A 25,760-nucleotide genomic window follows, 5' to 3' on the forward strand; every position below is an offset into this window, starting at 1 on the left:
CAAATTGAAGAGTCTCAGATGCAGAATCCACCAATTTAATAAAAATTAAAATGGTACATAGTAATATAAACCTGAGACTTTTCGAAAGAAAGTAATTAGAGCTTTGAACTCACTACTTTGGTCAAAAACATATGAAAAGAAAAGAAAACACAGCTGTATAATAGCATCTTTAAAAGGGTGGTACCGTATGATGTGAAACTTGGCAACTGAATCAGCGAACGCAACAGTGGTTGCTCGCACTGGAAATGGACTTCTGGTGAAGATCGGCCTGCATCTCTAGAGTCTCACACATAACGAATGAACGAGTACGAGATATTATGAATAGGAAAACAAACATAGAAGAAATACAAGAAAAACAACTTTGTTGGTATGGCCATGTACAAAGAATGGAGGAACTAGCCATCGACTCCCAAAGCTGATAATGAAATGGCAACCCCCAGAAGGAAAAGGGGCAGACCGAAAACTATTTGGATAAGTGGAATTCAAAAAGCATTGTCTTAAAGAGATCTACGAATACAAGATTGGACAGATCGACGCGGCTGGAAAAAAGGAACCGGAAGGCACAGGACGTCTGGTCCTGCCTATATATAACACCAAACTAGTGTTATATAATTATAATTTTGTTATTAATATTTCTGATATATTTCAGAGGGAGGATAAGTCAATTATTATTACTTAAGTTATCACTTTTTCTGGAAAAATTCGTATGCCACATCTCGCATCCATCTTAAAACAGATCCGCCTGGTCTATATAAATAAAAATAAAATAAAATTCCAAACTCACCTTTTCCTCCTTAAATTCCCAATTTGGGGCAGCATCTGGTTTATCGTCAGTAGTCTCAATATCAACCTCATCGTCGCTTTCTTCGTCCTTTTGGGAAACTGGCCTATCCACAACCGGTTGTACTGGTTTAAACGCTGATTGATAGCTTTTATCCATAGGAAAGAAAGGATTGTCTTGAGGAAACAAGATGGGATTGCGTTTCAACCAAGGAAAAGAAGAATAAGAGGTAAAAGCTAAAGGTTTATGGTAGATAAAGTCCATTGCGACTCTAGATATCGGTAAAGGTATATCTTGGCAGTTCGGTATTCTGGGTGCTGGAACTATAGGTTGTGGTTGCGGCTCTATTTTGCTCTGTTTTGGAGTTCTGGAAACTAACGAACTTGCTAGTAGTCTTTTACGTGTTCCTCCATTAAACATAGCTTTAACATCTTCCCAAGCATGAGTGATTTCTTCAGGGGGGCTTCCACTAAGCTTCATGTGACGTCTCCACGAGTTAAAGTTAGCCGCATCCGGTTGCACGTATTTGTCGTTAGCGCTTAAGCGATGCGAATGGAAAATGAACTTATTCGGCGAGAAGAATAAACCGCACACGGAACATTTGATACATTTTGCTCGCGAGGAATTGTACCGCGAAGGTAGGAAAGATCCTCTGCAGCCCCAAGCACACTCATGATGCACCGCAAAGGCGAAATCGTCTGGTAAACGAGGTGGAGCATTGTCTCCAAGAAAACTTTTGCAAAGTCTTTCTGCTTCCCGTCTAGTTATCATACCACATCTTCTAGAAGAGACCGGCATTGCTCCAGCTCTTCGTAGGATTTCAAGTTGGACTGGAGTGCACTGTACACATGTTATTCCTAGAACAAAATTATTAGGTAACTAGTGTTAAAAAAGAATATTGTTCTGAAGCAATTTCTTTGTGACATTTATGTAATTTATTATTCTAAATGGGAAATAAGCCACAATTTAACTTAGACAATAATTTCATTGACGTTTCGACTTCCAACTCGGACGTCGTTATCAAAATACAAAATATTACTAAATTAAACAAAAATGTTGTTGCTTAGTAAAAAAATTCTTCTAATAATCTAATTTAGTCTGGACTCATTCGCATTGGCAATTCAGACATATATTAAAGTAGAAGACTTTAAAATGATATTGCCAATATTTATGAGTTGCGTTCCTGGGACGACTTTATTGAAAGATAGTTCATTCGATTACACTAAATCAACTTTAACTCATAACTCAAGAATATCCGTCAAAAAAAGTCATAGCATGTGATTTGTCTTTAAAAAGACAACCACATGCAATGGTGACGTAAGTAAATAAATTTTAAGTTCACTCAAATAAATAATCAGGGCCGTGCGGTACATCTTTTCAATATGATGCAAGTCTTCGAAATGCCGCCCCCTAAATATTATTGAAACTTAATATAGTATTTATTTTTATTAAATGAAATTACACAAAATGAACGAAAACTTTTATTCTAAAAACAAAACTTACTTTAAATTAAATGAAATAATATGTATTAACATTAAATAACATTTATGAAAATTACAATTTTATCCTTTTGATATTAATTTTGGCAAACTCGTCAATCATTTTTTTGTAGTCTAAAGTAGCAGCTAGTGAGGACTCTATTGAAATAAGTGTTAATTTTTGAAGTTATACTTCTTTAGGCGCGATTGAGATTGAGGGTGAATTTATATTGATCTGCGCGCATGCGCACACCGACAGTATGGTATTAGTCGTTATACGGGCTCTGATTGGGTGTTTAAATGATCTGCCAATAATAAATAATTGTTCAATATAAAGGTAAACAAATGTATAATATATTAGTTTTATTGTTGTGAGGACAGAAACAAAAAAGTTTATAATTGTAGTGACATTTAAATAGTTTTTAAAAGCAACAGGTACGTAATAATTGTAAATGTATCATAGGTACCTACCTATTTGAACCTACCAAAATACATAGTATGTAATACTTTTATTTACATAATTTGATTACCATCAAAATTTCTATCAATGTTCACCTAATATATTGTTTTCTTACTCTATGTTTTGTTGTATTTTTTCAATTCTAAATCATTTCAATTCAAAATCAAAATAATTTAATTTAATTCAAAAATGTCAAAAGCTTAATCCGTTTAGTTAGTCGATCTTCGCACATAGTGACACATTGCCTCCGTGGCGAAGCGTTTAAGGCGAATGAACCCCAATATACCAACCGCGCTGATAGCTGATTTGAATCAAAATAAAAACTTTTATTTTTTTATTTTTTTTATACATTTTATGATTGTAAGTATATTTATTATATAATTTTATTTTCAGGAAATACGTATTTAGTTAAAAAAATTTCCGACAATTAATGTTCAGAAATCATTTGTGGCATTTTTAATGTGTTTGTGTGTGTTTTATTCTTTTATTATTTTAATTTTTGGCACTGTTTTAATAAAAATGTTTGAGAAGTAGTAAGTATAAATTAGTTTCATATTTAAATAAAATATAAATAAAAAGTATATTAATTTCGTTTAAATCATATAATAGAATTATAACTTCTTACGTACGTACAAAGTACACACACATTCTTTTTTTTTAGTTTTGTTTGTCTTATGGAGCTTCGTAAATAGTTTTTAATCATTTTTAATTTTGAAAAACTTCTTTTCCCAAGCTACCGAGACAGAGAGTGTTAATAAAATTTTTAGGGCCGGTACTTTCTGCACCTCGCATGACAAAATTCGTCTAACCAGGTTTTAATCGGAACAGATAATACCGGCCCTTAGTGAAACAACCATATTTGGGTATAAAGAAATTAGGTTATTTTGGCACAAATAGTTCAAAACCTCTAAAGGTTTCATGGAGTATGGTATCATTTGGGATAAATCATGCAATAAATTTTCTAGAAAATCATTTGCCTCTATATCCGATTCTTTTTCTATGAAAAGTATTGAATTAATATTTTCTAGTATTTTTCTAGTATTTTTCTAGTATTTTATCATCTTTCCCTTTTCTTATATTTCCCTCAATTTAAAAATATCATATAAAAATTTAAAATTAAAGGCAATGTTTAAAATATACATGAAAAAATTTACTTTAAATTTATCTTGCTCTGTTGAGAGCTAATCCACAGATCAAATTGACGCATTTTTCTCTTGCCTCAATATTCGTTTTCAGCAGGAAATTCGGAACTTATTTACAAGATTTTCTGCAATGTCATTATCAGTAATTTTCATTTGGTCATAGCCAAATTGTCAGTAAATTTTCATTTTTTTCATAGTTTCTGACATTTTTACACAATCTGACAAATTTATAGTTACATGTTGCAACATCTTCGTGACTGAATTTATATAAAATAAAATATAATGCCAAAGAACTACACCGCACATCAATTTATAATTTTTAATATTTTTTACTAATCCTCGTGCTTTGACTTTAGTTTCTGAATTATTGTTGACGTCTTCTATTATTTCGAATAAAGCATTATGTATTTTACAAAATTAAAATCTTAGAGATTTCAATGCATCTATTCGACTTAACCATCTAGTAGTACTTAACGGTTTTAGTGTTGGTTGTGAAACATGTTTTTTTCAGAACTTCCCAACGCTTTGTAAAACCAAAAAAAAAGTGTACAGTTCTTGTAGAATACAAAAAAAGTTTGTTGTTTCTGTAGAAGAAAACGCGCAGGGCACGTAAAATGCCCTCGGATATTTTTCAAATATTCTGTTTTGCACACCCTTTCTTATTCCTTTCATATTAACCCCGTTATCACAACCTTGTCCTCTGAGCAGTTTTATATCAAGAACTATTTTTTCCAAATTTGTCAAAATAAGTTCTGTTAAACCTTCACCAGTTAAATATTTTCGGCTGACACTTGGTCACACTTGGTCCTATATACAGGGTGTAACGAAAATACAGGTCATAAATTAAATCACATATTCTGAGACCAAAAATAGTTCGAATGAACCTAATTTACCTTAGTACAAATATGCACACAAAAAAGTTACAGCCCTTTGAAGTTACAAAATGAAAATCGATTTTTTCGAATATATCGAAAAATATTAGAGATTTTTTATTGAAAATGGGCATGTGGCATTATTATGGCAGGAACATCTTAAAGAAGAATTATAGTGAAATTTGTGCACACATAAAAATTTTATGGGGGTTTTGTTCCCTTAAATCCCCCCAAACTTTTGTGTACGTTCCAATTAAATTATTATTGTTGTACCATTAGTTAAATTCAATATTTCTAAAACTTTTTTGATTCTTAGTATTTTTTCGATACGGCAGTTTTTATCGAGTAACGGCTTCTTTTTTAATATGTTTACATAAAAATTTTATGGGGGTTTTGTTCCTTTAAACCCCCCAAATGTTTGTGTATGTTCCAATTAAACTTTTACTGCGGTACCATTAGTTAAACACAGTGTTTTTAAAACTTTTTTGCCTCTTTGCATTTTTTCGAGAAGGCACTTTTTATCGAGATATTACTTATTTTTTAATATGGTTCAAAATATACCTAAAAATGTAAATCATAAATAAATTTTCATATTATTAAAAAGTCTCCATAATCGTACTTAACCATATACAAATATGTGGTGGATTTGACAAATATTCAAAATATCTCGATAAAAACTGACTTTTCAAAAAAGTACTGAGAGGCAAAAAAGTGTTTAAAATATTGTGTTTAACTAATGGTACTACAATAATAATTAAATTGGAACGTACACAAAAGTTTGGGGGGTTTAAAGGAACAAAACCCCCATAAAATTTTTATGGGGTGTCCAAATTTCACTATAACTTTTTCTTAAGATACTACTACCATAAGAATGCCATATGTCTATTTTCAAAAAAAGATCTCTAATAGTTTTCGATATATTGGAAAAAATCGATTTTAATTTTGTAACTTCAAAGGGCTGTAACTTTTTTTATGTGAACATTTGTACTAAGGTAAGTTAGGTTAAATCGAACTATTTTTGGTTCCAGAATATGTGATTAAATTTATGACCTGTATTTTTGTTACACCCTGTATATACTTTTAATTATTGAATGGCTTAATTTGTATTTTGATTTTACTGATTATGCCGCCCCCTTGTGATGCCGCCTGATGCGGCTGCCTCACCGCATCATAGCACCGCACGGCCCTGTAAATAATCGATAACTGCTATCGACCACTTACATTGAATCTCGGTTAATTTGATTAATCGCGGCAGGTAAAGTAAAATTCTTCTTTCAGTACAATAAAGTGTTACTTTACTGCCGCAAATGAGGACAAATGAGTACAATAATGAATGACTTTAGTGACGGTTGGAGATAAACTAAGTTAACTTATTTTAAAGTAAAATTGTATCTTATTAAGAATAAAAATAATAAATTGTATATCTTTAGAAATCCCTTAAAAATCCTTACCTAACGCAACTCGTCGATTATGTATTTCATTATAACTAAACTGCTTCAGTAATGTATTAGATATCTGCGCTAAACATAACCTCTCCTGGTTTTCGATGACTAAGGAAACAATCGGGACACCGTAGAGCACTACAGTTGATACCTGAAACTTGATATGAATAAATACATTAAGAGACGATTCCATTAATTAATTAAACTTTGAAGACATTTTAACTAATTACTGGAAAATTATATTAGGTTAAAATCACATTAAACAATTCATGGAACAGACACAAAAATGAACATGGAATACAAATTTTATTTTAAAATTGACGGTTTTCTGCGTTTTTTTCTTATTTTGAACATATCTCGGGATCTGATACACTTACATTATTATAAACACCTAGACATAGAACTCGGCTATACCATATGCATAATCGGATGTCCGTAAGATCTATCGACTGGTGTTTACTAATGAAATGATATTATGTTTACATTGATATGTATAGCCTAACAATATACTTATATATTTCAACTATAACTTACTTCAAAAGAGTTTTCAAACTTCTGCGACAACAAATGAGACCATTAAAAGGCATTTTACTCATATATTGAGTAAATAACTCCCAAAAATTTAAAACAAAATTTGATTTTTACGTAAACAATGACAAAACACAACACAAACACGACCAATGACGCATATACAAACAAAAAGATATTCGATCGTGTCAAGTTCGTATCAACTTCGTATCAAAATAATAACAAAATTACCTCGGCGAGGTAATCATGTAGACCAGGGCACTTAGCACTAAAAGCACCCGAATAAATAAATTTTTAAATACAGCACCTAGATACCTGCAGTTTTTTTGCATTATACAGGATGAGGTCCGGAAAAAAGTCTACTATTCAAAAATGGGTGGAAATGCATAATTGCCCTGTAAAGTGCATAAGATGTATCCAAAATTGCATAAATATAAAAATAAAGTCAAAATCAGTATACTAAGGAACAACATTTATTATTTGGGGGGTTTTTGGGGTCGTCACTGAATACGATTACGCCATCAAAACTGACCCCCGGATCACCTGGTGCCCAAGGTCATGGCAAGAGACGTCATCTTCTGGAGTTTCGATGGTTTTTGGCATTAAATCGATGCAAACGGATTACTTACGGGTCTTAGGGGTCGCTAACGGGACATCCGGAGCATCTGGTGTCTAGGGTCACGTCATCTTCTGGAGTTTCGAGGGATTTCGGCACTAAATTGATGTAACTGGACTACTCGGGGGGTTTCTGAGGTGGTTAAACACGAAGATACCATCAGAACATACCTTAGGATCACCTGGTGCCCAAGGCCACTGTAAGGGACGTCATCTTCTGGAGTTTCGAGGGCTTTCGATATCAAATTGATGCAAACGAATTACTTACGGGTATTTGCGGGCGCTAAACACGAATATGCCATCAAAACAGACCACCGGATCACCTGGTGCCCAAGGTCACTGCAAGGGACGCCATCTTCTAGAGTTTCGAGGGCTTTAGGTATTAAATTGATTCAAATGGATTACTTATGGGTTTTTGGGGTCGCTAATCACGAATATGTCATCAGAATTTAATTCCGGAGCATCTGTTGCCTCTGATCGCTACTAAGGCACGTCATTTTCTATTTTTTATACGTCGTCGTCATATATTTATATACTACTTATACCATAAATATAAGATTCAAAATGTATGCTAAAACTTTATTCTGTTGTAAAAATTTCTTATCTAATAAAAATAATCTTTAATTCTTTCTTTAATTCTCCTTTTTCTTTTAACAAATTCTCATTTAAATGATGCGGTAGACTGTTCTTATTATTATAAAAAAACAATATTTAATTTACCTTTTAAATAGATCTTCTATGAGTTTATGAATGAATAATTTATGCTGTAAAAACTGTTAAATTGACAAAAAAACAAATATGGTATGTAATATACAACAACTCTCTCCTTTTCACAAATAATCTGACTAACCTTTTCTATCTTCTTTACTTCTTCTCATGGATTGTGTTGTCCTCGGTTCTCCCACACGTGCTCCTCGGATGCTGTCTCGGTCTTTCTCTTCCAAACTGTTTCACAAACAAAAAACAGCACTCGCTCGAAATCTCTCCTCTATTTAGTCTCCGACTCGATACAAATAATATCAATTTCTATAATTCCAAGATTTTTTTCTCCCAGCTCGATATCTTGTGCAAAATTGATACAAACCGGCTACTCGTTCCAGACAGAAACTGGAATCTATTCGTACACGAGGAGATTGTACTTCTCAACTCGATCACGATTTCGTCTCAACACGAATCTGCTTACACGGCCACCAAATTCACCACTTTACACAAAATTACTACTCTTCAAACTGGACTACTTCCTTCCGATCTTAATTACACAGTAAATCTTTTTACCTCATCAATCTGAGACTCAACCACTCTATTCTCCCTCCATCAATCGCCAATCACAATCATTCTCTCTACACATTACATCCCTACTTTCATTTCTTAAGAACAAATAGTGTTGTATACAAATTTTCTGTCTTGTTAATTTCCAGGAGATATTAAAATTAATTTTTTTCTTACATTATAGAGAAACCCTATGTTCTAAAACTAAACAAATTGTTCATCATCGTTTCTTTCTAGGAAACCATTTAGAAACATTCTATTCTCTACTCCAACAACGAGTACATTCACTTTCTAATCCGACCGTATTTTAGTTCATTGTTTAATTTGTATAAGTCCGTTCGTAGAATCTTTACCACTAAACATTTCCTCTTTCCACGAAACACTGCTTACGGCTAAATCATATTATTTACAAATTTTGGCTATATACAAGGCGATGAAAATTTACGATCTCGTGGTCTTTGACATAAAATTAATTTTCTAAATTTTCCCCATAAAAATTATTTAACAGTATATATAAAATTTATACTAAATAAAATATAATACAATATAATACTATAAATTTATATATTTCCAGATCGATTTACTATATTCTAATAGGACAATGTTATTATGCGTTGGCGTTATTATTGATCATCGTAATCACTAGGTACTTCAGAATCCTTCATATAAGCCATACTCGTGTTCAACAATCCCAAAAACCCAAAAGTAATTTGTTTGCATGAATTTGACTGAATTTGATTGAATTTGTATGAATGTGAAAGCACTCGAAACTCCAGAAGATGACGTCCGTTGCAGTGACCTTGGGCATCAGGTAATCCGGTGGTCTATTCTGATGGCATATTCATGTTTGGCGACCTCAAAAACCCCCCGAGTAATCCGTTTGCACCCATTTAATACCGAAAGCCCTCGAAGAATTGCAGTGACCTTGGGTTTCATGTGGAAGATGATCCAGAGGTCTGATCTGATGGCATATTCGTATTAAACCACCTCAAAACCCCCCGAATAGTCCAGTTGCATCAATTTAGTGCCGAAATCGCTCGAAACTCCAGAAGATGACGTGCCTTAGTAGCGATCCTGGGCACCAGGTACTCCGGAGGTCAATTCTGATGGCATATCAGTACTTAGTGACCCCTAAAACCCGTGAGTAGTCCGTTTGCATCGATTTAATGCCGAAAACCATCGAAACTCCAGAAGATGACGTCTCTTGCACTGACCTTGGACACCAGGTGATCCAGGGGTCAGTTCTGATTGCGTAATCGTATTCAGTGACCCCAAAAATCCCTAGATTAATAAATTTTGTTAATTAGTATACTGATTTTGACTTTATTTTTATATTTATGCAACTTTGGATGCATTTTATGCACTTTACAGTGCAATTATGCATTTCCACCCATTTTTGAATAGTAAACTTTTTTCCTGGCGTCATCCTGAACATAATGCAAAAAATTGCAAATCTCTAGGTGCTGTATTTAAAAATGTATTTATTTTGTGCTAAATGCACTCGTCTAATGTTGCTCCCACCTTTTACAGCAGTTGCTGAGTCTACTTTACGTCATTGATATTTTTAACATCTGCATAAAATTGACATGGTTGGAAAAATGACGTAGGTATCACGACAAAAATGATTTTCGATCTCTCGTTAGATAAACATTATTATCTGAGAAATTAAACGGCGGAGGAAACAACAAAAAAGCTGGATAAATACTATAGGACTAATGCTCCTTCAGACTATCATCATCATCATCATCATTTGGCTCTACAACTCTATGTGAGTCTTGGCCCCGTTTACTATTTCCCTCCATTGTTGTCGGTCCTGAGCAGCTATTTCCCATTGCTGTACTCCCATTTTGCGTAGATCACTAGCTACTGCGTCCTTCCATCTCTTTCTTGGGCGACCAACTGACCTTTTTCCATCGGGCCTTTCCCAGCATGAGCGTTCAGAAGTCTTTCGTCACTTGATCTTAGCACGTGACCCGCCCATCGTATTCTGTTTGCTTTAATGTAGCGTACTATGTTTTCATCTCCATATATTGTCTGGAGTTCATCATTGTGTCTTCTTCTCCATTCTCCTGTTGTCTCTTCTCTGCAAGGCCCATAGATAGACCGCAGTATCTTTCTTTCAAGTACCAGTAATTTTGTCGTTTCCCGCTGATTCAGAGTCCATGTTTCGCTTCCATACGTTATTGTGGGACAAATTATTGTCTTATATACTCTTATTTTTTCTGGTCTTGAGAGTATTTTTGATTTAAGTAGGGTCCTTAATGAGTAATATGCCCTGTTATCTGCAATGATCCTGGCTGCCACGTCCTTTTCATATTTATTTTCAGATGTTATGATCGCTCCCAGGTAGTGATGTTGAAAAAGTAACTATGCGTTATAAAGTACTCGTTACTTACGAATACCGAAAGTAACGATTACTATACAGAGAGGCAAATCGTTACTTTGATTACTCTGATTACTTCGTTACTTCGTACCAATCGTATCAGAACTAGTAACGACTATTGTATCTACTTTGATTACTCTGATTACTTCGTTACATCATACCAATCGTATTAGAGCGAGTAACGACTATTGTATCTACTTTGATTACTTTGATTACTCTGATTACTTCGTTACTTCGTATCAATCGTATCATAGCCAGTAACGACTATTGTATCTACTTTGATTACTTCGTACTTCGTGAAGGTTGGTATTATATCGGAATACCTATACAAATCTACCTGCTGAGAAATACGATTCTCAATATGATTACCGGTACTCAAATGCAAAAGTAACAAAAGTAATCATAGTAACCAAATCATTTTTATCCCTTAAGCAGATCGGTGAAAATCGTTGTTATATCGGAATACAAAATTGCTACCTACTGAGAAAGACGATTCTCGATATGATTACCGGTACTCAAATACAAAAATAACAAAAGTAATCATAGTAATCAAAGTAACGAATACTGTAAATGATTACTTTATACAAAAGTAACGATTTGTAACGAATACTCGAAAGTAACTATAATCAACATCACTACTCCCAAGTACTTAAATTCTTTGACGACTTAAAAATTGTATTCATTAATTTTACGTTTTATCTAACCCTTGGTCTTGGGTTCTTCGTAACCACCATGTACTTGGTCTTGTCCTCGTTGACCTTGGCTCCGTTCTCGAAAAGGGTGAAAACTTCTTTTGCATCTTTGGTGGATTCTGCAATTGTGTCCACGTCATCCGCAAAGGCTAATAGTATTTTTGATCCTTGGGCGGCAAATCCGTTTATCAGTTGTGGTTGAGCTTTCCTTACTGCATGTTCCAGTGCGAAGTTAATCAGCAGGGGGGCGAGAGGATCTCCTTGGCTAAGCCCGGTGTCAATGAGGAATTCCTCTGAAGTGATGCTGCCAATTCCGATTCGTGCGGAAGCGTTCTCCGTGCTCACCTTTGCTAATCGTACCAGCTTCTTCTTCAGACTAAACTGTCAAAGTTTAGTTCCGTGAATTTCGTAATGGCCTTATTACGAAATGAACAAAATGAATACGAAAAAATACAATGACATTGTGTCATTGTATGATCTACCTGCTGGACGGACTTCCGATGCAGTCACACCGGAAAATGTGAATAAAGTACACGAAATGGTTCCAGCTGATCTTAAATAGATCAGGGCATTTAGGAAAAGATAAATCGATTTTTAAATACAGCACCTAGAGACTTGCCACTGTTTGCGTTGTGTTCAGGATGACGTCAGGAAAAAAGTCTACAATAGAAAAATTGGTGGAAATGTATAATTACATTGCAAAGTACATAAAATGCATAAAAAAGTGCATAGACATGTCAAAATCAGTATATTAAGGAACCAGACTTTGTTACTCGGGGGCTTTTGGGGTCCCTGGATACGAATACGCAATCAGAAACGACCCCCGAAGCACCTGATGCCCAGGGTCACTGCTAAGGAACGCCAGCTGAAGGTTCGAGGGTTATCGACACTAAATTGATGCGAACAGATTTCTTGGAGATTTTTGCAGTCGCTGAACACAAATACGCCATCAGAACCGACCCCTGGAGCACCTGGTGCCCAGTGCCACTGTCAAGGCACGTCATATTCTGGAGTTTCGAGAGTTTTCGGCATTAAATTTATGTAAACAGATTACTCGCGATGTTTTTGGGGTTTCTGAAAACGAATACACCATCAGAACCGACACCCAAGACAATTGGAGCCTAGGGTAACGTCATCTTCTGGAGTTTCGAGGGTTTTAGCACTATATTGATACAAACAGATTACACGAGGGTTTTTAGGGTTGCTGAACACGAATGTGCTATCAGAACCGACACCCGGAGCACCTGGTGCCCACGGTCACTACTAAGGCACGTCATCTTCTGGAGTTTCGAGGGTTTTCTGCACTAGATGCATGCAAATAGATTACTAGGCGGTTTTTGGAGTGGCTGAATACGAATACATCATCAGAAACTACCTGGTGCTCAAAGCCACTGCTAAGACATGTTATCTTCTGGAGTTTGGAGGGATTTGGGCACAAGGTTCACCGGGAGTCGGTTCTGATTCTGATAGCGTATTCGTCCTTCAGCGACCCCAAAAACGCCCGAGTAAGTAACAAAATCTGCCGCTTAATACACTTATTTTGACATGTTAATGCACTTTTGAGTGCATTTTATGCACTTTAAAATGCAATTATGTATTTCCACCCATTTTTCTATTGTATAGTTTTTTCCTGACATCATCCTGAACATTAATTTGTTAATAACTAATAATAATAAGTCCAAAAAATCGACTGCAGGAAATATTATAAGTTCTTGTTACAGGGGTCCATGCTAGTCAAAACAACTGTGGGGTGCCTGACCAGGTCGGTGTCACGAAAAAATCTTATTTTTCCTGGGCTATAATAATATTTAAAAGTTTTTAGAACTGTTCCAATAAATGAATACACAAATTATATCTATAATAAATCTACTATATTTTACCTGGTTTGGCTTTGGACTAAGTTCTTTTTTGGCTGCTACTCCAGGTTGAGGGGATTCGGCCATTCTTGGTTTTATTGATTCCATACTGTAAAGAATAAGTATATATTTATTGGGTTTAACTATAGTCACTACAAAACTTAAAACAAAATAATTTACGAAAATAAGAAAAATTTAAGTAATTGTATAAATTAATTATGGTACTGATTGTACCACAATGTAGTACCACGTCGATTACCAAGGCTGAGAAGCCTGAGATCTAGAAAACCCTGATTATTTTCTAATTAACCACAAAGGATGAAAAATACAAAACTAGTGAAATAAATATTCTAAGACATAAAATATATACACCTTACATTGCAGTACCTAATTGGTAACCACAGTAAACATGAAGTTTCAAACTTCTTCTTCATATACGTTGCTTTCAGAACGGTGGTTACCATCATAGCTATCTTAACTTTATTCACTGCCACCCTAAATAGCATGCTTATATCAACACCATACCAATCTCGCAAGTTCTTCAACCATGAAGTTGTTCTTCGTTCTGGCATTGATTAATAACTACACAATGGATAGTTAATAATCAATGGTCCTGGGCTCAGTTTGCCTGCTATTTTCCCTTGCAAAATATTTTGTAGCAACCTATATTGGGGACCTCTCATTACATGTCCAAAATACTCCAGCTTTCTCATCTTGGTGCTTTTTATAATCTCTTGTCTTGCTGACCTACTAATGCATTTATTTGTATCGATCTTCATTGTTTAACAGTTCTTAAAAATATTATGCCCATCTCCATCGTATTGTATTTCCAACGAGTAGACTTTCTTTATTCCTACAAACAATTGTTCTTATGTTATTTGTTAGTCTAGTTTTCTTCATTTCTAGATAGATTTTCTTATGTATTTTCTAATATAGTTCTCTTCTATTGTTTTTAATGGTCTTTCCAGATATTCTCTCTTTTTTTGTTTGCAAATTCTTTTAACGTCTTTTTTTCCGTGCCGAGATTTTTATTGTTTCTTGGGTTCCATTATTGTCTTTTCCAGCTTTACCTTACTTATTAGCACTATCTCTCTTTACTCCTATATTGCCTAAGCAAACGCTTGTTGTTTCTTACATGCTGTTTCGATTTTATTCAATTCTTCGCCCACTGTATTAATTATCTAATCTTGCGTTCCTTCTCTATTGTAACCTCTCTGTTATGTGTTGTTACTTAAGCAAATCTACGTTATATCCCTGTCTTTTAGAATATACTAAATTTACAATCAATATGCAGTAGAAATAAACAAACTAAGTCACGTTAAATGCTAATAGGAGCACTCCCGAATCATAATTTACAATGTATATACGTTGTAAATTCCAAATCATGATTTCCAAAGTGTATACATTGTAAATTATGATTCGGGAGTGCTCCTAGTAGCATTTAACGTGTCTTGGTTTGTTTATTTCTGCTGCATCTTGAATGTAAATTTAGTATAGTTTATTACACAGGTAGTTTTAGTCCAGGGTAATAAGGTTTTTTCCATGACACTCGAGCAGCCAGGGTACTGAAGCGTTTTTTCGACAGGTAATACCTATGAGAACAAATTGTGACTATTTCCTGCGTAGGATCTGGCGGCCATTTTTATTTATAAACAATTTAATGTCGAAAAACGGCATTTTCTCCGATTTTTTTCAAATCAATGGAAAACAGTGCACCTTCTGGTTACATTAGAACAAAAATCTTCGAGAGCATAGAAAAACCTTTAAAATGACGTATTACAAAGGTTGATACACTTATTTATTGTTAATATAATTGAGAAAAAAGGTCTAAATTTCAAAAAAATTAATGTTGCAATAACTATTGTAAAAATTATTGTACAACTTTGAAATTTTTGTCAAATGAGGGTTAATTAGTGCTTAATACGTGACAAAAATTTCAAAGCTATTCATGTAATTGTTTATATTTTATTCAAATTGTTTATCCCAGAGAGCTTTTATTTGCAATAACATAAGTCAGAAAAACAGAATGTTAGAACCACTCTGCAGGTGTCAAATGTAAGAGCATAAGCTAAACTTTCAAACCTGTTTAAAAAATGTTAATAAAGAGTGCATTTATTAGTAATAAATAATTATGAAAAAGTCTCGTTAATTTTTCCTTATAAACAATTTGAATAACTTGCTTGTTATGGCCGGTACAAACATTTTTTTTACACATTCTAAAAGATGGCATTTTTATACGAACTTAGGAAAAAATAAGTTAGCCTAGGTCAATTAGGGCCAAAGTTAGCAACATTTTTTTAAAAATCCACAGCTAATTTGTTTATGATAAATAAGAATCGAAAATAGCGCTCTTCCACTTTGAAAGACACGAAGTATTCAGAAAAATTTTTGGATTTATTTGCTCTTTAAGAGAGTCGTTAATAAAGCTTCAAAAATGAAGTAGAAGCATAAAATCCGTGCGACCTAAAATTGAAATATCAACTTCAAAATCCTACAATTTTTTGTATCTTGGGAACCAACCAATGATTTTAATGTTTTTTTTTTAATTTGTATGTACTTTTAGCGTACTTTACAAAGATGGAGTCTGTTGATTTATAAATTTTTTATTAAACAATTTAATTTGTTTAAAATTTTTTTTTTCAAAAAAAATTTTTTTTACCGTATTTTAGGTGAACAACTACAATGTTATGTATGTAATAATTGATAAAAAATTGTAATAAATATATTATTACTACACTCACCGGCACAAAATTCGGCCACCCAAAATTTTTGATTAAGTTTAATAGTTTATAACTTTATTATTTGTGCTCCGATTTTTAAGATTCTTACACCAATTTGTAGATACGTATATTGATATCGTTTCGTATTTTTCCGGTAACAAAAAAAATTTGCTTGCGTGGCATTATACAGGGGTGAATGGAAGCGTTGTATTTTCTACTAACTTTAAAAAATTCTGTGGAAAAACGGAAGGGCTCATTTTGTGTCCATAGTCCTGTCATATTATCCCAGAGACATCACTAAAATTTTGTTTTTTGAATTATCCGAATATCTCTTTTCGTGTAAGAGCTGTATCATTTTTTGTAAGTAAAAGACTGATTTACTCATAAAATAGAGGTTGGATTGATAAGATTAGAATGGCCGGATGCAGCCCAGATCTCAATCCTGTTAAGCATTTATGGGATGAATTAAAAAGAGCTATTCGCCGTTATCCCAGGCCTCCAGAAAATTTGGTACAGTTATGGCCTTGGTAGAGGAATATCGGACTATTCCCCAGGTAATATTATTTTTTATTCATATAAATATAAAATCTAAGACATAAAAATTATTTGATAAACAATGAATCACAAAATTCAAATTACTGCAACTGTAAGTAAACTTATAGAGTAAAAGTCACACTTTTATAGAAATTTTTCTTTTATTATACATATAATAATATATACAGAGAGGGGCTAAATTATGGAATAAATTCATTTTCTCTAAAATCGACGACTTTGAAGAAAAATCCCGAAACAGGTCGATTTTTATTTTTAAATTACAATTTTTTTGGCATATATTTTATACTAGTGTCGTCATCCATCTGAGCGTGATGACGTAATCGATGATTTTTTTAAATAGGAATAGGTGTCATGTGGCACCTCATTTGAAAGGGTGTTCAATTGTCTATTCAGTAATATAAACAATTATATCCTTATTTATACAGGGTGACCAAAATAATAATTTTTGAATTAAATTAATTGACGCAAAAAGAAGAATGTATGTAATTTATTTAACTCAAAATAACATTGCACTGCTGCCAGTAAATAAAAAAAAATATTTCACAAATAAACATTTCTTTTCGCTTAAATTAAATCACAGACATCCTCTTTGCAGTTTTAACATTTAATTTAAGCGAAAATCAATGTTTATTTGCCAAATAAACATTTTTTTCAATTTTCTGACAGCGATAGAAAGTATTTTGAGATAAATAAACTGCATACATTCTTCTTTTTTCGTCAATTAATTTAATTCAAAAATTATTTTTTTGGCTACCCTATATAAATAATGATATTAATGTTTATATTACTGAATAAAGAATTGAACACCCTTTCAAATGGGGTGTCACACGACCCCTATTCCTATTTAAAAAAATCATAGATTACGTCATCACGTTCTGGTGGATGACGTCACTAATATGAAATATATGCCAAAACATTGTAATTTAAAAATAAAAATCGGCCTGTTTCGGGATTTCTCCACAATCCTCCATTTTAGAGAAAATTAATTTTTTCCATAATTTAGCCCCTCCCTGTATATATTATATATGTTCATAACAATTTTTTATCAATTATTATATACATATCATTACTTGGTAGTTGTGCACCTAAAACACGGTAAAAAATTAAATAAATTGTTTTTTTTTTGTTTAAATAAATTAAATTGGTTATTATAATTTATGAATCAACTGACTCCATACTTGTAAAGTACGCTAAAAGTACATACAAATTTAAAAAAACATTAAAATCCATTGGTTGGTTCCCAAGATACAAAAAACTGTAGGATTTTGAAGTTATTATTTCAATTTTAGGTCGCATGGATTTACATACTTCATTTCTAAAGCTTTATTGACGACTTTCTTGAAAAGCAAATAGAGCCAAAATTTTTTTATGAATACTTCGTGTCTTTAAAAGTGAAAAAGCGCTATTTTCGATCCTTATTTATTATAAACAAATTAGCTGTAAATTTAAACAAAAATCTTGCTAACTTTGGCCCTAATTGACCTAGGCTAAGTTATTTTTTTACAGTTCGTGTAAAAATACCATCTTGTAGAATATGTAAAAAAATGTTTGTGCCGGCCATAACAAAAAAGCTATTCAAACTGTTTACAAGGAAAAATTGACGAGACTTTTGCATAATTATTTATTACTAATAAATGCACTTTTTATTAACTTTTTTTAAACAAGTTTGAAAGTTTAGCTTATGATCTTTTATTTGACACCTGCAGAATGGTTCTAACATTCTGTTTTTCTGACTTATTTTATTGCAAAAAAAGCTCTCTGGGATAAACAATTTGAATAAAATATAAACAATTGAATAAATCGCTTCGAAATTTTTGTTACATATTACGCACTACATAATCCTCATTTGACAAAAATTTCAAAGCTGTACACTAATTTTTACAATAGTTATTGCAAAATTAATTTTTTTGCAATTTAGACCTTTTTTCTCAATTATATTAACAATAAATTAGTATATCAATCTGTGTAATACGTCATTTTAAAGATTTTTCCATGCTCACGAAGATGTTTGTACTAATGTAACCACAAGATACACTGTCTTCCATTGATTTGAGAAAAATCGGAAAAAATGCCGTTTTTCGACATTAAATTGTTTATAAATAAAAATGGCCGCCAGATCCTACGCAGGAAATAGTTACAATTTGTTCTCATAGGTATTACCTGTCGAAAAAACGCTTCAGTACCCTGGCTGCTCGAGTGTCACGAACAGGGTATATTTTTGCCTTATTACCCTGGCCTATTTGTGTTTAGGCAGTCATCACAAAACCAACGTAACCGGCCATATTAATACCAAAATAGGACAAATTGCTGCATATGCACAAGATGTAGTTATCATTAAAAGGAGAAAGCAACGACTAATGGAAGCGTTCAAGGAAATTGATCATGAAGCACTAAAAACATGTGACAATAAAAGTAATATCGCAATAGACAACTATACTATTGTACGTGTGGACGAAGGCAGTGGCGTAACTAGTCTGACCTGCGCCCCAATGCAAGTATTCCTCGTGCGCCCCTATTCCCAGACTTATTCTCCACCCTCCCCCCCAACCTCCAATGAAACTAACAACGACATTTCTCCAGAGAAAGATTATACAAAGAAATATAACAGTAATTTTAAAGTTAATTATTAAAAAGTTATTATGCAAAAAATTAATTGAAAGTAAAATTAAGGGGCTATCCTAGTGTAAAAGTACGAAATTCACATACTTTTTTTATTTCTAAAATAAAAAGAACTGTATCTACCAATTGTTTTGAAAATTTGCATGAGCATTGCACCGTGAAAATAAAAACATAGCTCCACTGCTGCAGTGATGATTTTTAATATTTTTTAATGAAAATTGTTTTACTTCTTTTTATAGTACCTACATGCTTATGCCAATTTTCAAAACAATTGGCACAGTACTTTTATATTAGAAATTCCCAAAAAAAGTACTTATATGAATTTCGTACTTTTACACTAGGATAGCCCCTTAAGTTACTGAACATTACAACGATAAATAAACAAAAGCAGTTGTGATGAGAAAGTCATAAACACAGATGTGCATCGTCGCGCCGAGGAGATAAGATAACGATAATAGTAAACGAAAGAGTCACCAACATTCTGTTGTGACTGAACGGAAGTGAGTGAACGGAATAAAATACCACGACCACGAATATTTTTTTTACATTTTTTATTTTCGGGAAGCTACAGGGAGTTTTGCTTCAACATATTTTTTTGCTAAAATTAGTTTTTTGAGTTAGATATCAGTTTTTGCGCCCCCCTAAGGCCTGCTCCCCAATGCCCCGCATTGGTTGCATTGGCGTTAGTTACGCCACTGGACGAAGGCCCAAAATGACTATCTACGAAACACTGATTAGACCCGTAGAAACATATGGTTGTGAAACCTGGGTAATGACGAAAAAAGATGAAGTCCAACTCAAAATATTCGACAGAAAGATACTGAGAGGGCAAAAAAGTCACTGTGCACTGAGGCGAAATGCAGTTTCTCCGTTTCTTTTTAACATAGCTGTAGACTCTCCAAACTAGACACAAGAGGGATGCAATTGACGGTTAACCATACTCCTAAGTCCTAAACGATCTAGAATACGCCGACGACATCTGCCTATTAGGACAAAGGTTCCAAGATGTGGCTGACCAATTGGAAACAATTTCCACTGAAGCCAATAAAATAGGTTTGAAAATCAATATATAGTATTAAAACCAAATCCATAAGAATCGATGCAAGAAACAACATACTATTTAATATCAACAACATGCAGTTTGAAAACGTGGAAAATTCTACGTATCTTGGAAGTGTCATAACAGAAAGCGAAGGTACAAAAGACGATATTCGTAAGGATACGAAGAGCTCAACAAGCATTCAGCATGCTCAACCCTGTTTGGAGGTCTGGCCAGTATACAACAAAGACAAAGATCCGAATATTTCAGTCAAATGTCATGTCTGTTCTACTCTACGGATGGATGTGAAACCTGTAAAGTGACAAAACCCTTACAGACAAACTTCAGGTCATCATTCATCATTCTCTTTGCCTTATCCCTATGCGGGGTCGGCTTCACTAATTGCATTTCTCCACACAATTCTATCTCGGGTCATATCAATGTTAATCCCTTTTACCAACATGTCCTGCCTTATCGTCTCCCCCCAGGCCTTCTTTGGTCTTCCTCTCCTACTCTTTCCAGGAATCTGCACTTCAGCTATTCTTCGTATTGGGTAATTAACGTCTCGACGTTGAACATGACCAAACCATCTTAACCTATGCTCTCTCATTTTGGCATCAATTGGTGCCACACCTAGACTTCCCCTAATATACTCATTTCTAATTTTATTCTTCTTTGTCACTCTACTCATCCATCTAATCATTCTCATTTCCGCCACATGCATTCGTTGTTCCTCTTTCTTTTTCACTGCCCAACATTCAGTTTCGTACATCATAGCCGGTCTTATGGCTGTTTTATATAATTTTCCCTTCAGCTTCATTGGAATTTTTCTGTCACAGAACACACCACTCGCTTCTTTCCACTTCATCCATCCAGCCAGTGGCGACGCGTGACTTTTTCTAAAGTGTTACCAAACCAGATGTAAAAAAATCTTATTTAAAAAAAATTATTTTGAACCTCCCAAATATAAGTTTTTGTTTTCAATCCTGTGGGATAAAATTAAACAAATCACTATTCCCAAATTATATGTATGTAATTATGTACAGTGCGTCCATAAAGTAACGCATAAATTCATTATTTCGCAAACCGGCGACTTTAAGGAAAAATTCCGAAACAGGTCATTTTTATTTTTAAATTACAATTGTTTGGCATATACAGGGTGCGCCAAACCTCTGGTCTTCTTTGATTACGGCTAAACTATGAGATATACAAAAAAATGTTTATAACAAAACTAATGTGTATCAAAGAGGTCTATAATTTAAAATTATTTTCAATTATACAGGGTGAGTCAGAACGACGGTATGAACCAAAGTTGTATTTTTTTTAATGGAACACCCTGTATATTAAATCATTTTTAAATATATTATTTAAAAATATGAAAAATTTGTATAAGGTCTTATAGGCCTAAAGTTAATAATTTTCGAAATATTTACATTTTTATTGAGAAAAATGGTAATATTTATAGGGTTGTGGATTATGTTTCCAAGGAAATAAAAATGTAGGTGATAGGTCAAAGTTTTTAAAATATAGTGTTATTTTTAAATAATTTAATATTTTTTACTTTTAGCCATCAAATATACAGTGTGATCACTACTTGCAAATACAAAATTTTCTCATTTTTTTTAAATAGGACACCCTGTATATTAGTTTTGCGTTTTGTAGTAAATATTACAACCTTTCTTTTGGTATAAGGTTATATGTACCTAGCATGTTTCGTTTTGTAGATATTTTAAAAAAACTATAGATTTTACGTTTTTGCGGATTTTTTATTTAAAATTTTTTTTGCAAAAGAAAATAATTATAATCTGGTTTTAGAAACATACACTAAAATATGAAAATAAAAACGTAATTAAAGATTAAAATAAATCGTATAGTACAATTCAATTGAATTTAATAACTTTAAATTATTTTACAAAAAATATTTTACCATATTAATGAATGCATAAATTAGTTACTAAATTAAATAAACAACCAAATTTTAAATCAACCGTAGTAATTCTTCTACCGCAGCAACTTTCCTGTACCAAATTAATTGTTAGTTATATTGTATTTACGAGTAAGATCAGTTAATAACTTTTTAATTTACCTACATCTTGAGAACGTATAAAGTATGCTTTGAAACAAATGAACGTTATGGAAGTATATTAAGAAGTAAATAGTATTTATGTACCTACTCGTGTCACAAAAGCTGGTAATAATTTCTAATGGTTTCGCCCAAAACAAATGTCATATCCAAAAATTTTTCGGTTAAAAAATTAAAATTTAAAATATAAAAAATTGTTACAAACATTTCAACTACAAAAGTATTACCAGCTTTTGTGACACCAGTAAATACTATTTATATTAATAAATAATTTGGCTGATACATTTAACATACATTTGTTTCAAAGCATACTTTATAATAATTTTTATATTCTCAAGATGTATGTAAGTAAATTTAAAAGGTAAATTAAAAGTTTAACCAAATACAATTTAACCAACAATTAATTTGGTACAGGAAAGTTGCTGTAGTAGAATAATTACTATGGTTGATTTAAAATTTGGTTGTTTATTTAATTTAGTAACTAATTTATGCATTCATTAATATGGTAAAATATTTTTTGTAAAATAATTTAAAGTTATTAAATTCAATTGAATTGTACTAGCATACGATTTATTTTAATCTTTAATTACGTTTTTATTTTCATATTTTATATTTTAGTGTATGTTTCTAAAACCAGATTATAATTATTTTTTTTGCAAAAAAATTTTTAAATAAAAAATCCGCAAAAACGTAAAATCTATAGTTTTTTTAAAATATCTACAAAACGAAACATGCTAGGTACATACAACCTTATACCAAAAGAAAGGTTGTAATATTTACTATAAAACGCAAAATTAATATACAGGGTGTCCCATTTAAAAAAAATGAGAAAATTTTGTATTTGCAAATAGTGATCACACTGTATATTTTATGGCTAAAAGTAAAAAATATTAAATTATTTAAAAATAACACTATATTTTAAAAACTTTGACCTATCACCTAAATTTTTATTTCCTTGGAAACATAATCCACAGCCCTATAAATATTACCATTTTTCTCAATAAAAATGTAAATATTTCGAAAATTATTAACTTTAGGCCTATAAGACCTTATACAAATTTTTCATATTTTTAAATAATATATTCAAAAATGATTTAATATACAGGGTGTTCCATTTAAAAAAATACAACTTTGGTTCATACCGTCGTTCTGACTCACCCTGTATAATTGAAAATAATTTTAAATTATAGACCTCTTTGATACACATTAGTTTTGTTATAAACATTTTTTTGTATATCTCATAGTTTAGCCGTAATCAAAGAAGACCAGAGGTTTGGCGCACCCTGTATATCATACCAGTGACGTCATCCATCTGGGCTTGATGACGTAATCGATGATTTTTTTAAATGGGGATAAGGGTCATGTGATAGCTCATTTGAAAGAGTATTTAATTCTCTATTTACTAATACAAACAATAACATAATGATTTATACAGGGTGTCCAAAAAGAATTTTTTAATTAAATTAATTGAGACAAAAACAAGAATGTATGTAACTTATTTAATTCAAAATTCATTTTACTTAGGTCAGAAAACGGGAATACATGTTTATTATATAATAAACAAATAATAAATATTGCTTTTCGCTTAAATTCAATGTTAGAGCTGCCACCCACCTGCCTCTTGGAAGTTTAACATTACGCTTAAGCAAAAATCAAAGTTTGTTTTTTAAATAAAACATTTTTATGTTTTCTGGCACCAATAAAATATATTTAGAATTAAACAAATTACATGCATTCATCCTTTTGTACCAATTAATTTAATTTAAAAAATATTTTTTGGACACCTGTATAAATAATTATATTAATGTTTATATTGTTGAATAGAGAATTACATACCCTTTCAAATGAGCTATTACATGACCCCTATTCTCATTTAAAAAAATCATCGATTACGTCATCACGCCCAGATGAATGACGTCACTAGTATGATTATGTATGCCAAAAAATCGTAATTTAAAAATAAAAATCGAGCTATTTCGGGATTTTTCCTTAAAGTCTCCAGTTTACGAAATAATGAATTTATGCGTTACTTTATGGACGCACTGTATATGTAACAGATATAACAATAAATAATAAACAAACTAAACATATTATTCTACCATAAAATTAACATAAAAAAATGAACAAGTAGGAAAAAGAATAGATTTTGAAAACTATTGTTTATATTTTAATTCTTCCATTTTCAATAATATCATTTTTTTTTCTTCAAAATTATATATAAAAAATATATACAAGAAGAATAACTTTTCAAGTAGTTGATCAATTACGCAATACGTAGCAACACCCTTCCATGTTTAAATGCACGCACACTGTAATCTGTAATAGGTACTAAACTAATGTTACCAATGATCGAAATGGTTACAATACTGATAAACACAGCGTGCCCGTGCGCCGTCTCTAACAGAGCCGTCGTCGCTCCTTCAAATTTTCAGAAACGAGCTAGTCCCGAGCGATAGCGAGGTTTCTCCTGCGTTACCACTGCCAGTATTGGTAACAGCATATAATAACGTGCAAGTGCAATGTATTCACATATCTCGCCAATATTTTCGTGCGTCTAGTTGGCTATTTACTGAATTAGGTACTATTAACAAATATTTCTGTTGGTAAAAAATATAAATGGAATTATTTCATAACAGTCATAAAATATTTATTGCAAGATTTTTAACTGTTACCAATGGTAACAGTGGTTACATGGACGCTTAGCCAGTGCATCCAGCCCTAATTCTACTGCATGCATCTCCATCTATTTCTCCATTACTCTGTAATACCGATCCTATGTACTTAAAACTATTGCTTTTCACAATCATTTCACCACCCAAAGATACTATTTTATTTGTAGTAACTCCATCTTTAAATGAACATTCCAAATATTATGTTTTTGTCCTACTAAGTTTAAACCTTTTTTCTCCAGAGCTTGTCTCCATTGTTCCAGTTTTTGTTCTAAGTCTCTTTCACTATTTCCTATTAACACTACATCATCAGCATACATTAGGCACCATGGAATGCTACCCTGTAGTTGCGCTGGTATCTGGTCCAAAACTAATGAGAATAAATAAGGACTAAGCACCGAGCCTTGGTGCAATCCTACTTTCATCTGAAATTGATCAGTCTCTCCCACACCTGTCCTAACAGTAGTCGTTACTCCCTCATACATATCTCTCACAATCTTTACATATTCGCCAGGGACTCCTTTCTTATTGAGTGCCCACCACAGAATCTCTCGAGG

The 25,760-nt window shown here is 32.6% G+C and overlaps 1 protein-coding gene across 2 annotated transcripts in view; it reads right to left on the minus strand.

Moving 5' to 3' along the window:
- LOC126893404 (SKI family transcriptional corepressor 1 homolog-B) overlaps positions 1–25,760 on the minus strand; it is a 226,892-nt gene that overhangs the window by 179,073 nt on the left and 22,059 nt on the right. The window contains exons 2-4 of one of the 2 annotated variants that reach the window (XM_050663544.1): positions 13,543–13,627; positions 6,185–6,326; positions 785–1,638 (exon numbers count right to left, since the gene is read on the minus strand). In XM_050663544.1, coding sequence (XP_050519501.1) covers positions 785–1,638; positions 6,185–6,326; positions 13,543–13,626 — 1,080 coding nt within the window. In that variant the 5' untranslated portion in view covers position 13,627. Of the gene's footprint in view, positions 1–784; positions 1,639–6,184; positions 6,333–13,542; positions 13,628–25,760 lie in introns of both variants that reach the window. The other variant, XM_050663543.1, reaches the window with a different exon arrangement.

The sequence above is a fragment of the Diabrotica virgifera genome, chromosome 10, assembly GCF_917563875.1.
Source record: "Diabrotica virgifera virgifera chromosome 10, PGI_DIABVI_V3a".
NCBI classification, from domain to species: Eukaryota; Metazoa; Arthropoda; class Insecta; order Coleoptera; family Chrysomelidae; genus Diabrotica; species Diabrotica virgifera.